Source organism: Equus caballus, unplaced genomic scaffold, assembly GCF_041296265.1.
Source record: "Equus caballus isolate H_3958 breed thoroughbred unplaced genomic scaffold, TB-T2T haplotype2-0000793, whole genome shotgun sequence".
Classification (NCBI taxonomy): Eukaryota; Metazoa; Chordata; class Mammalia; order Perissodactyla; family Equidae; genus Equus; species Equus caballus.
In genome coordinates, this window is record NW_027222001.1 from 18,992 (window position 1) to 31,043 (window position 12,052).

At 41.0% G+C, this 12,052-nt stretch overlaps 1 protein-coding gene across 3 annotated transcripts in view; it reads right to left on the reverse strand.

Moving 5' to 3' along the window:
- Nucleotides 1–12,052, reverse strand: part of LOC138922401 (uncharacterized) — a 36,262-nt gene that overhangs the window by 15,952 nt on the left and 8,258 nt on the right. The window contains exon 4 of one of the 3 annotated variants that reach the window (XM_070259088.1): nt 417–4,542. The exons of the other annotated variants lie outside the window; for them this stretch is intronic. Coding sequence (XP_070115189.1) covers nt 4,020–4,542 — 523 coding nt within the window. The 3' untranslated portion in view covers nt 417–4,019. Of the gene's footprint in view, nt 1–416; nt 4,543–12,052 lie in introns of those variants that run through there. 3 annotated transcript variants of the gene reach the window in all.

Sequence of the window (12,052 nt, forward strand, 5' to 3'; positions counted from 1 at the left end):
CCAGATAAATCCAAACTGAGGGACATTCTGCAAAATAACTGACCGGTACTCTGGAAAAGTACCAAGGTCACGAAAGATAAAAAACTGTCACAAATTGGAAGACACCAAGGAGACACCATAACTAAATGCAGTGTGGGCTACTGGACTGGATCCTCGACCAGAAAAAAGACATCACGGGTGAAACCCGAATAGAAGACTTTAGATTAACTCTATCAACTGCCTGGTTTCAATAACCGCACTATGGTTACATAAGAGGCTAACAAAGGGACGCTGGGTGTAAGGTATATACGAATTCTCCGGGCTATTTTTGCCATTTTTTTCTACTTCTAAAATTATTTCAAAGTAAAAAGTTTGCAAAAGTAACTTCAGATGAATGATAAAGAGATATGGGGGATCACTCAATAACTCTTACATAAAAATATGCTACCTCCTCGGGGCTGGCCCTGTGGCTGAGCGGTTAAGTTCGTGCGCTCCACTGCAGGTGGCCCAGTGTTTCGTTGCTTCGAATCCTGGGCGTGGACATGGCACTGCTCACCAAACCACGCTGAGGTGGTGTCCCACATGCCACAACTAGAAGGACCTACAACGAAGAATCTACAACTATGTCCTGGGGGGCTTTGGGGAGAAAAAGGAAAAAAAAAACTATGCTACCTCCTCCAATAATTGTGCTAAAAAAAACCCAGTAATTGCAAATAAGGCGTAAACCAGAATAATCTGTAAGTATTCACTAAAAACCTGTGATTGGGATAATCTAGAGAGCCGACTAACTTTCCTAGGGCACTGAAGTCTCTCCAGATAAATAATCTACCTCATTTTCCCTATTAATCTTTTTTAATTCAATTCAACTTATATTTATTTAACATCTACTATGGGCATGGAACTGTGCTGGGGCCTGATAAGATTTTGATACATTAAGAACATTTCAGTACACAAAATGACAAAGAAAAACATAGAGTAACAAAACTGGAAGGAACTTTTCACTCCCATACAATCTAGCAATCAATACCGGCACCCTTTTTAGTGTGATTGCTGCTAGGAGCTCAAGTGCATCCCCTTCAGCATAAGCGGTTCTGACCTCTACAATTATCTCCAAAAATTATCCCTGAAGATGCCAAAATGACTCTAAAACATACTCCATTTCTAGTACTTTTTTTCCATCTAATCATTATGTTGTTGGTGCATTACAGTACACAACACAAAATTAAAGAACTTGATTCTCTGAACGTCAAGGAAGGGTCAAGCTGGTATAAACCCACAGACGTTTACTTACTATCCTCTTAGAAGAGGTCAAAGGCAACATCACAGAAGGCCGGGGTTCTCAAAGTGTGCCCTCAGAGTCAGCAGCTTTAACATCACCCAGGAACTTGTCAGAAATGCAAATTCTCAGTCCCAGTCCAGACCTGCTGATTCAGAGACCCAGCCCAGCATCTGCGTTTTCACAAGCCCCCCCAGCTGACTCTGATGCACCATCAGTTTGAGAACCACTGATGGAACAGCAGAAAGACTGGCCCCGTGAATCCGGAGGCCTGATTCCAATCCTTGCTCTGCCACTAACACCTCTACAATGCATTAGCCGCTCAGCTTCTGTGGGGCTCAGCCTCCTGATCAGTGAGGGAACTGCAATAGCTCACTACCACAGTCCTTACACCCTAATTTGATAACCATGAAAGCATTCATTTGTATAAGGCCTAAAAGTGAAAACACCACTGCAGTATTTCACCACGTATCTCTCTCTTTCATCCAAATGAAACAATTAAAATTTCTTCTTGGCATCCACCAGCCTCTGAATCAGAGTTAACATAGCTACAATAATTTCTTCTGATTTTAAATAAAATTCTGTTTACTACTTTGCTGTAGCAAAAGCCATATAAATGCTAATTTTACAGTTTCCTATTTAGTTCTCTATCAAGTCTATTTTGGAGCAATTCCTCATAATAACAAAAATTCCAAGAAACCCACCTACTACAGACTGAATTGTGCACCCCCCCCCCCCACACACACACACAATTTTGATGCCGAAGCCCTAATCACCAATGTGATGGTATTTGGAAATGAGGTCTCTGAGAGGTACTTAGGTTTAGATGAGGTCAGAACGGTAGGGTCTCCAAGACGGGATCAGCGTCTTTAGAAGAAGACGAAGAGAGACCAGAGTTCTCTCTCCATCTCTGCCATGTGAAGACACAGCAAGAAGGTGGCTGTCTGTAAGCAAGGAAGAGCCCTCACCAGGAATCAGCACCTTCATCTTGGACTTAACCTCCAGAACTGGGAGAAGTAAATGACTGTTGTTTCAGCCACCTGGGGTTATGGTGTTTTCCTAGAGCAGCCCACAATGACCAACACACTCACTCAAAATACCCCTCTGCTGTGGGCATAGTTCAGAAGAACTGTGCTCCAACCTCGCATAAAGAACGTGTGTGATCAGACCACTGAAGTACTCAGCAACTATGAAAGAGAAAGAATTTTAAAACGTACAGATCTAGATACTTCCATTACTAAGAAACACAGCTTAATTTCATCTCCTAGTCATGGATTTATAAACCGCGATTCTTCTCACAGCCTGTGGAAACTATGACAAAAACCTCTCAGAGGAGATGTGAGAAAGAGGGAGAGAGGAGAATCAAATAAGAAGAGTCCGTTTTATAAAGGTTAGAGAGTTCTCTTCGAACACAAACCTAGGTAGCACGAATGTGGGCAGAAATGTCCCATCAATCAAGTGAATACCCACTAATCCTTGAGACCTAACTCAAATGCTGTATCCTGCAAGCTCGCGCCACTCCTTCCCAGGCAGTCAGACATAAATTACTCTGTGCTCCCCTTTCTCCATTTCAGCACTGAGCAAAAGGCACTATACTTGTTTATGGATCTGTCTCTTCCACCAGACCTTGAAATCATCTAGGGCAGCGTGTTACTCTCTCCAGCACCTAGAATGGTGACTGGCATGAAGCAGTTTGCTCAAGTGGAGCCACTCTGCTTTGCTGAATACAAGAGGAACTCTCTGTGCTATCTCACAGCTTTTCTGCAAATCTGAGATTATTCCAAAATAAACAGGTTTTTTAAAAAAGGCACCAGGAGCCAGTGTATTATCAGTAATAATCACACCTGCCTTACATGTCACGCAAGAAGACACCAGCTACTAGAGAGCCTTGCCTCAGTGTTTTTCAGACGTGCCAGCAGGAGTCAGTAACCTTACATGTAGCAAACTTGAAAAACAATGAGTAACAAACACTTGAGACGCTAATCCTGACCTTAACTTTGGTCAAACTGTTTAACTTTAGTCTCAGTTTGTGAAAAGGGACTAGTAATTCCGACCCTACACGGCTGCCGTGCTACATGAAGTCTACAGAGTATACATCAAATGAGCTCTCCTAACGATGTTCTAATCAATACGTGTTAGTGACCTTCCCCAGGCAGTGTTGCATCTGGACTAACGCTTCACCGCAAACCAGGTGCATACTGTAACTAGTTCCACCGGCACGGACTGTAAAGTCCCGACACAATCACCATTCGGGCTATGATTACCTAGAAAATAATCCTACATATGTGTCCACAGATGCCAACCCTGCCAAGATGTCCTAGTCCAGAACCCCCCAACCCAATAAACAGGCTATTCAAAACTCAACGCAAGCGCAGGGGTCAGCAGCTCCTGGCACCCACCTCCCCCCGACTAAGCTCCAGAAAGCGGGCACGCACACTCAGGCCGTGCTCGCCCACTAGGAAGAGGTGGGTATCTCCAGGGACGATCCCGCTGCTGCCAACAGCGACGTGCGGCAGCCTGGGGTCTCCCGCTAGTTGCTGAGAGCAGCTGGACCCTGAGTGGCCAGGACCGTCCCCTTCCAGGCGTGGTGCTCTCGGGCACCAGCATCCTCAACCGAAGGAGGCGCGGGTGGCAGCAGCGCATCGGTGCGCTGGGGAAAACAGGGCGTGGGCGGGCAGCCACGGACACCACCGCCCGGACTAGAAACCCACACCGGGCAGCTCCCCGCCTGGGCGCCCGCGTTCCAGTCGGAGAAGCCAGGCGGTCAGAAGCGCCCCGACTGCGTGCAGGGGTGCGTGGGGCGCCCGGGGAGCCGCTCCCGAGCCGACAGCCCGGGCCCGCGGGGAAACGGAGGCCCGCCGGGTCCCCGGGAGCCCGGCTCGCGGAGCGAGCAGGTGACGGCGGGGGCAGGGCGGCTGCGACGCCGCGCGGGCGGCGGGCGGGTGTTGGGCGAGTCGGGGCGGCGCCGGGAGGGACCGGCGAGCGGGGGAGGGGCGGAGGCGGGGCGAGGAGGGAGGAGGAAGAGCCTAGGGCCCTGGCGGGACTCCCGGCGCCCAGCTGCCCGGCCCGAGCCCTCAAGCCACCGCCCCCAGGCCCCGCGCAGACGCTGGACGGTCCCCGCCTCCAAACCTCCCCCCAGGCCCGGCCAGAAAATAACTTCCCCGTTTGCCGACGGAATCGCTCCTGCTGGCCCCTCTGACGGACTCCTCCGGCTCGTCGTCTTCCGGAGATGAAACCGGAAGTCCCACCCCTCCCCAAGAGGAAAACGGAAAGCCGAAGGAGTCAATCTAAGGAAGGGGAGACGCAAACATGAAGATATTCAAAGAGATAGTCAAAAAGAAATGATATACTAAAAAACTGTTTTCATAGTTAATAGTATTACAGGTACAAAATTAGGTTCTGTCTCATCTACCATTAAAATAGTTTTAAAAGCAGTTATTTAAACAATAGACTGAAACATACATTTAATAGGCATAGAACATGAATGGATCATTTTAAAACAGAGAGATGTAAATTTTTAAAAATTAGATAAAGAAGTTTGGCCAAAATAGTTCATCAAAAACTGCCAAAAGCAGATTATGAGAGTTTCCATCCATTAAATGAGCAAATACCAAAAATCTAATGCTAATGGTTAGAAGGTGCAGTAAGCTGGACAGCACTCACAAGTGTCAAATGGGTCAGACTTTCTGAAAAGCAATTCAGTTGTATCTAAGAACAACTTTAAAACCTCATCATTCACTTTGAAACCCAGTATGTCTACTTCTAGGGGCCTGTCCTAAGAAAATAATATGAAAAGGTTGCAATGATGTATACAAAAAGATGTCCACCACAGGGTCATATATAAAAGTAAAAAACTGAACAACCAACGTAACAAGCATTAAAAAATGGTCATATAAACCAACATATGCATGCATACGAAGTATTATACTGCCATAAAAATATCTACCAAGAATATCTAATGACAAAGAAAAACACTTCTCACATGATTTTAACCAAAAGCAGATTTTAAAATATTATGCATAGCACATTCAGTTGTGTAATACCCCCCCAAAAAATCAAAATATTAAAGTGGATATGGGTAATTTTTTTTCAGATTCATTAGAATTTATTAATTCCTCTCAATTTCCTACAACGAGCATATAATGCCTTGACAACAAAATTTAGAACTATTTTTAAAGAGGTTTGGGGGCTGGCCCGGTGGTGCAGCAGTTAACTGTGCACGTTCTGCTTTGGCGGCCCAGGGTTTGCCAGTTTGGATCATGGGTGCAAATATGGCACCGCTTGGCAAAAGCCATGCTGTGGTAGGTGTCCCACATATAAAGTGGAGGAAGATGGGCACAGATGTTAGCTCAGGGCCAGTCTTCCTCAGCACAAAGAGGAGGATTGGCAGCAGATGTTAGCTCAGGGCTGATCTTCCTCAATTTGGAAAAAAAAAAAAAAGAGGTTTGGTTTTTTTTTCTTTCACTTCATATACTTCTGGTACAAAATACTAAGCTTCTAACAAACCAAACCTTTCACAAATAACAGCTACGAAGTCTGGATAAAATACTAAAAAAATAACTATGTGATGGCTCTGGAGACTAAACAAAAGCTGGAAGTTTTTAGTGTGGAGTCAAGGCCCAAAGCAAGCAAATGGCAAAAGGTAATCCAGCACGCCTCCCCTTTTGGGAGGCTTTACCCAGAGGATATCCAGGGTCGGAGACCACTGACGAAAGACAGGCAGCTAAATCACAAGGGAAAAACCAGTTGTACTTCTGGATCAGAGGGAAAGTGTCCGAATGCAATGATAGCCACAGAAGAGTAAGAAGTAAATACCATAAAGGAGAGAGCTAAAGGAACACCTGAATCTATGAATAAACCCAGAAAACATAAACCATGTATGAACAAGAGTGAAAGCAGATTGCAATTAAACACCAGGAATGAGATAGGAGTGGCTGACTACTGCAGACATGACAGATAACGATGTGGTCGTAGTCAAGTCATCCGCCTGCTAAAATGAAAACACCAACAATATTTAAAGCAACACAACAAAATCCAGAGACCACACAACATAAAATTCAAAATGACCAAAATTACTTGAGTTAGGAAGAGTCAGAAAACCGTGTCCAAATCTCAAGCAAAAAGATGTATGGCAAACATGATGGTCAAAATGATGGAATTATTTTAAAAGAACCATACAGTAGCTGTTACAACAATATTAAGTGAAGTAAAGAAAATATGTTTGAAACAAATGGAAAAAAAAATAATAAATTTCAGCAAAGAAATAAACATTATTCTTTAAAAAGCCACATGTTAATGTCAGAAACAAAAGATAAAATATTTAGAATAAAAAAAGGGGCTTAATAACAAAATGGAAATGACAAAGTAAAGAATCAGTGAGTTTGAGGACAGATCAACAGCAATCATCTAACAAAAAGAATCTAAGGAAAAAGACAGAATTAAAAAAAAAAGTAAAGAGGGGCCAGCCTGGTGGTGTAGGGGTTAAGTTCACGGACTCTGCTTCAGCGGCTCAGGGTTCATGAGTTCAGACCCCGCATGAGGACTTACAACACCATCATCAAGCCATGCTGTGGCAGCATCCCACATACACAATAGAGAAAGAATGGCACAGACATTAGCTCAGGGCCACTCTTCCTCAGAAAAATAAATAAAAAATAAATTTAAAAAAGAAAAGAGACTCTCAGGGTCCTATCTGAGGACTACAAAAGGTCTAATGTATAACTAATTAGCTAGAGTCCCAGAGGAAAAGAGAGAGAGAGAAAGAAAACGGAGCAGAAGACACTTCTGAAGAAACAACGGCTTACTCAGGAATATCCAGCTTTGGCAAAATAAAGAAGTCAGTGAACCTTCTCAGCAGATACAAGTATAAAACTGCATAGGACTGTCAAAAGCAACAATTTTATGATTCTGAAAACCATATTCAGGCAACGAGTGGAAAATGCACTTTATCCAAAGCCCTAGGTAAGAGGCTGAGAAAGGAGCACTTGCCTGGGAGACTACCATCCCCGCGACTTGGTGAGAGAGCATGCTAGCTCTACCAACACATGACTGGCACAAAAAGAGGAGCTATGAGCTAAGGTGGTGGAGGGAGGAAGCTATTTGGAGCAGGCAGCAAACCTCTATCGCTCTGTCAGCCAGAAGGGACCAAAGTTGGTGGGAAGCAACCAAAGAAATCTCACAACATTGGTCCACAGAGGTATGAGCCCAGTCTGGGCAACTGTCAGACTAGCAAGAAACTCAGCAAGGAGATCCTATAAATGAAAGGCCAATAAAAGGACCAGATGAAGTTCCCCACACATGCCTGGTTGACTAAGCAAAGAAACTTCGAGGGAACGTGGTAGACAGTAAAAGCCCCAGAACAGAGGCTTGGTAACTAGGTAAACTTTGAATGTGCCCCCTGTACACCCACAAACAGAAAGACAGATGGCAAAGATCATAATGGGCTCAAGGTGTTTGACTACAAATTCTGCCCAAATCATTGTGTGACCATTAATTCTTACATTTACAGGGGAAACACCCAGAGAGTAAAGCAAAATACAAGTAAGCAAGCATTTAAAAACTGAACATAAACATCAGTGTCTGTACACCACAGGGAGATAAAATTCTATGCTTTTAAGACCATGCAAGTTAAGGGAAAAAAAGACATTCTAGAAAAGTGCATCAAAATCCAAACTTTCCACATCACACTATACAAAATGTCTTATTTTCAACAACAACAAAGAAAGAAATCATAAGCTGTGTTTATAAGAAAATATAAACTATGGTCCAGATTCAGGAAGAGAAAAACGTCAATGGAAAATTGGCCCAGATGTCAATGTAGCAGAGAAAGTCTTCAAGTATCTCCTGTAAAGAGGTTCTAAGAACTCTTTCAAATTTTCAAAAATTTTTTAAAAATATAATAACAGTGATTCCACAAATAGGGAATGCGAATAAGGAAATGAGAATGATAAAAACAACCAAACAAATGCTAGAGATGAAAAGCACTATAAGAGAAATGAAAAAATTATTACATGGGAAAACAGCAGATTTGAGAAGGCAGAGGAAAGAATCAGTCAAATTAAAGATAGAATGATATTAATTATCGACTCAGAAGATTGGAAATGAAAGAAAACTTTAAGGAAAATGAAAAGAGCTTCAGAGACCTATGGGACAATTTGAAGTATTTCAACAAATGTGCAGTAAGAATCCCAATAACAGAGAAAAGAGGGAAAGGGGTAGAAGAAATATTTTAAAACGTAATAGCTGAAAACTTTCTAAATTTGATGAAATACATTGATCTACAGATACAAGAAGCTTAACAAACATGAATAAGTACAAACACAAAGAGAGTCACACCTACAAACATCATAGTCAAATTACTAAAAAGAAAAAGACAATAAGAAAATCTGGAAAGCAATCAAATCCACCACATACAAGGAACAGCTACATGTTCAACAGGTGACTTTGCATCACACTGAGGAGAAAAAAATACAAATAAGAGCTGACTTAGAAGAAATAACAGAGGCCGAAAGCCAGAATAATAATACAGTCAAAGTGCTGAAAGAAAAACCATCAATAAAGAATCACATATCCAGCAAAACTATACTTTAATAATGAAGGGGCAGTAAAGACATTCCCAGATAAATAGAAGATGACAGAATTCATGTCAACACAGAATAAGGCAGTAAAGGAGGAACAGACAAAGAAAACACAGGAGACGCAGAATAATAAAGAGCAAAATAGTATAAATCCAACCAACTACATTACATTAAATGTTAATAAACACTACAGTTAAAAAGAATTATCAGATTGTATTAAAAGATCAAAACTATGTGCTAAGCATAAAAGACACAATTAACATTCAGAGACAAATATATTCAAAATATAAAACCTGGAAATGATACTCTCATGCAATCTGTAACCACAGGACAGCCAGAGTGGGTAGATGAATGCCAGATCTAAGAACAGATTTTAGGAAGAAGACTTACTAAAAGTGAAGAGGAACAAAGAAGTGAAGGCATAAATACCGGATAAATACAAGTAAAACTACTTCCATTCTCGTTTACATAGAAAATCCTCAGGATGTAAAATACACACATACACACACACACGCCCACACTAGAACAATTAAATGAATTTAGGAAATTCAAAGGATAAAAGGTTAATAAACAAAAATCAATTGCACTTTTAAATATTAACAGCATGCGATTTGATTTAAAATTGTGCAAAAATAAATTTAACCAAAAAATGTGCAAGGCCTATGCACTAAAGACTAGAGAACACGACTGAGAGAAATTAAAGAAGACTCGATGGCAGTTTCTTAAAAAGTTAAACACAGAGTCATCACATTACCCCAGTCATTTCCCTCCTAGGTAATTACCCAAGAGAAATGAAAACACGTGTTCACACAAAGACTCAGACAACAGCACATACGACAAGATATAGCAAATTAATTTACAGTGACAGAAAACAGGTCACGGGTTCCCTGTGGCAGGCAGGAAGAGGTGGTGGGCTGCAAAGAGGCATGGGGATACTTAAGGGGGTAAGAGAAATGTTCTTTTATCTTGATTCTGTAGATGGCTTCAGAGGTGTATAGAACTGTCAAAACCCATCAAATTGTGCACTTTATATAGATGCTGTTTATTGTATGTAAACTATTCTGCAATAAAGTTTTTGAGCAAAAAAATAAACAAAAGAATAAGTGAGTGAATGAACAAGGGTTTTAAAGCAAATAAGCATTATACACCTGTTGAAAAGGAAAGAATAAAATTTAAATGGTGAGGAAACTCTGTAAACAAGTTACACTTTTTAAAAAATCTCTAGTTTTGTTTCTTCTAATTTGTCTGTTTTAAGTCTTAAATCTGTCTTGAGCATAAGGGGATAAAACCTTAACAGGTTATACTATAAAAACCAGTCATAGAAACAAATCATTTAACTATGGCTATATAAGGAAAATGACCTCATATCTCATAGATTGTTTTTCGATCTGTAGAAATAATTCAGTTTTACTGCTGAAAGCAGTACCAGCTATCAGATGGAAAACAAGTCAATTTTATCGTCTGATTCATCTTGAACACATCACGTCTGCGTAGCCCACAGAATCACAAAATGTAAAGCTATTACAGCACTACAGTAGAAAAAGCGTCACTCCCTAACAGACTCAAGAGTATAGTCTACACTTGCCATCTCCCTGTCCAAAACAATGCTGGTGGAAACAGACTCCTCCTGAACAAGAATTGTCACAATAAGTAATTGCACTATGAAACTGAATGACTGCGTTTTTATTACCATTTTCATACAGAATTTTTACATACTTAAAATTCTGACCAGAAAGGTTAGATTAGAATCACCTGGGCCAATTTGGAAATGCTAAAAGATATGTATGGACACACACAAAAACACACACTTACACACTCTCTCTCTCAGTCACACACAGACATGTTTGTTAGTATATATATTTGTTTTTAAAAGGTAAAGATAACAGTAACATTAATAACAACAGATAGTACCTCTCTCTATCTAAATATAGAAACATATCGCAAATGTATAATACTGTCCTAGTTTTGCTTTACTGCCAAATAAACAAAGCAATTAATTCAGAGGGTGTCACTGATTCCTAAACTCATCATTCATGAACTTGATTATTAACGAAATTAATAATGAATAAATAAAACTGATATACCTAATTTCTTCAAAATTGATCACAATAAAAAATGCCTGCTTTGATACTATAATTGAAGTAAGTTATATAAGAACAAATGGATAATATAAGCCTTGTCTATTAATTCTTAAAACATAAACCATTTAAAAGCATTCCTGAAATCAGACAAAACAGTTAGACCACATCAGGAGAGCAACGAAAACAAAATGACCTGAATCGTGATGCAGGGAAACACGAACACCTCAGCTATCAAAAACTCACCAAGGCAGCAACATCACCCACCAAGCCTTAGCTAAAAGTAAGAAACCTGCCCAAAAGGGCTTGGAGCGGCAAAACATATTTGAAGAGATGATGTTTGAATTTAGGTACTGGGATTGAAGGTGAGTCTCTAAGTTCCTTCCTCAGATCCATCACCCCTTCCTGATACTTACTGATAAACCTGATTCATTGGCTTCTTATCGATGGCAAATAATGGAGAGCAATTGTGCTACTCTAGACAAGATCACTGATAGCAGTGAAACGGGAAAAGGGAAGAAAAACTAGAAAAAGCAGACAGAAAAAATTAAAAGTAATCAGGGAACATTCAGATATTTAAAAACACCCTTCTCTGGGTCAAAATGCCCAGAGGACATGATTTCTTAGAGCCCAACATGACAACGCACAAAATAATAATCCTAAGTCACTGAGACAATATTAAATCAGGTTATGGAGAGGTTCCAAAAGTTGAAAACTAGGAAATTAATTTTTTCAAAGGTTCTCACGAAAATGATTAAATTTAAAAAAAAAAAAACAAAAAACAAGAACATCATGAGACATAAGTCCCCAATGATTCGGGTCCATCCACCAAGCCATCTAAGCAGTTATGGCTGGTGGGCAAGGCCTGCGCGTGCTCCATGGCTGTGCTCTGCTGTCCTCAGGCCTCAGGCTTGCTGCCTCCTCCAAGAACCAGACTGCCAACCCTGACACTGGATTAGCCCTCTGCCTGCACATTCCCATCTGCCCCCACCACAGTTCTTACTACTCTGCGTTACAACTGGCATGTGACCTTCTTGAGCAGAAGAAATAAACTCTTTCACTAGCATCCCAGAACCCAGCACAGTACTCAGCATATAGTAGGATTTCAGTAAATACGATTTTTTTAAACTTATTAAAAAAAA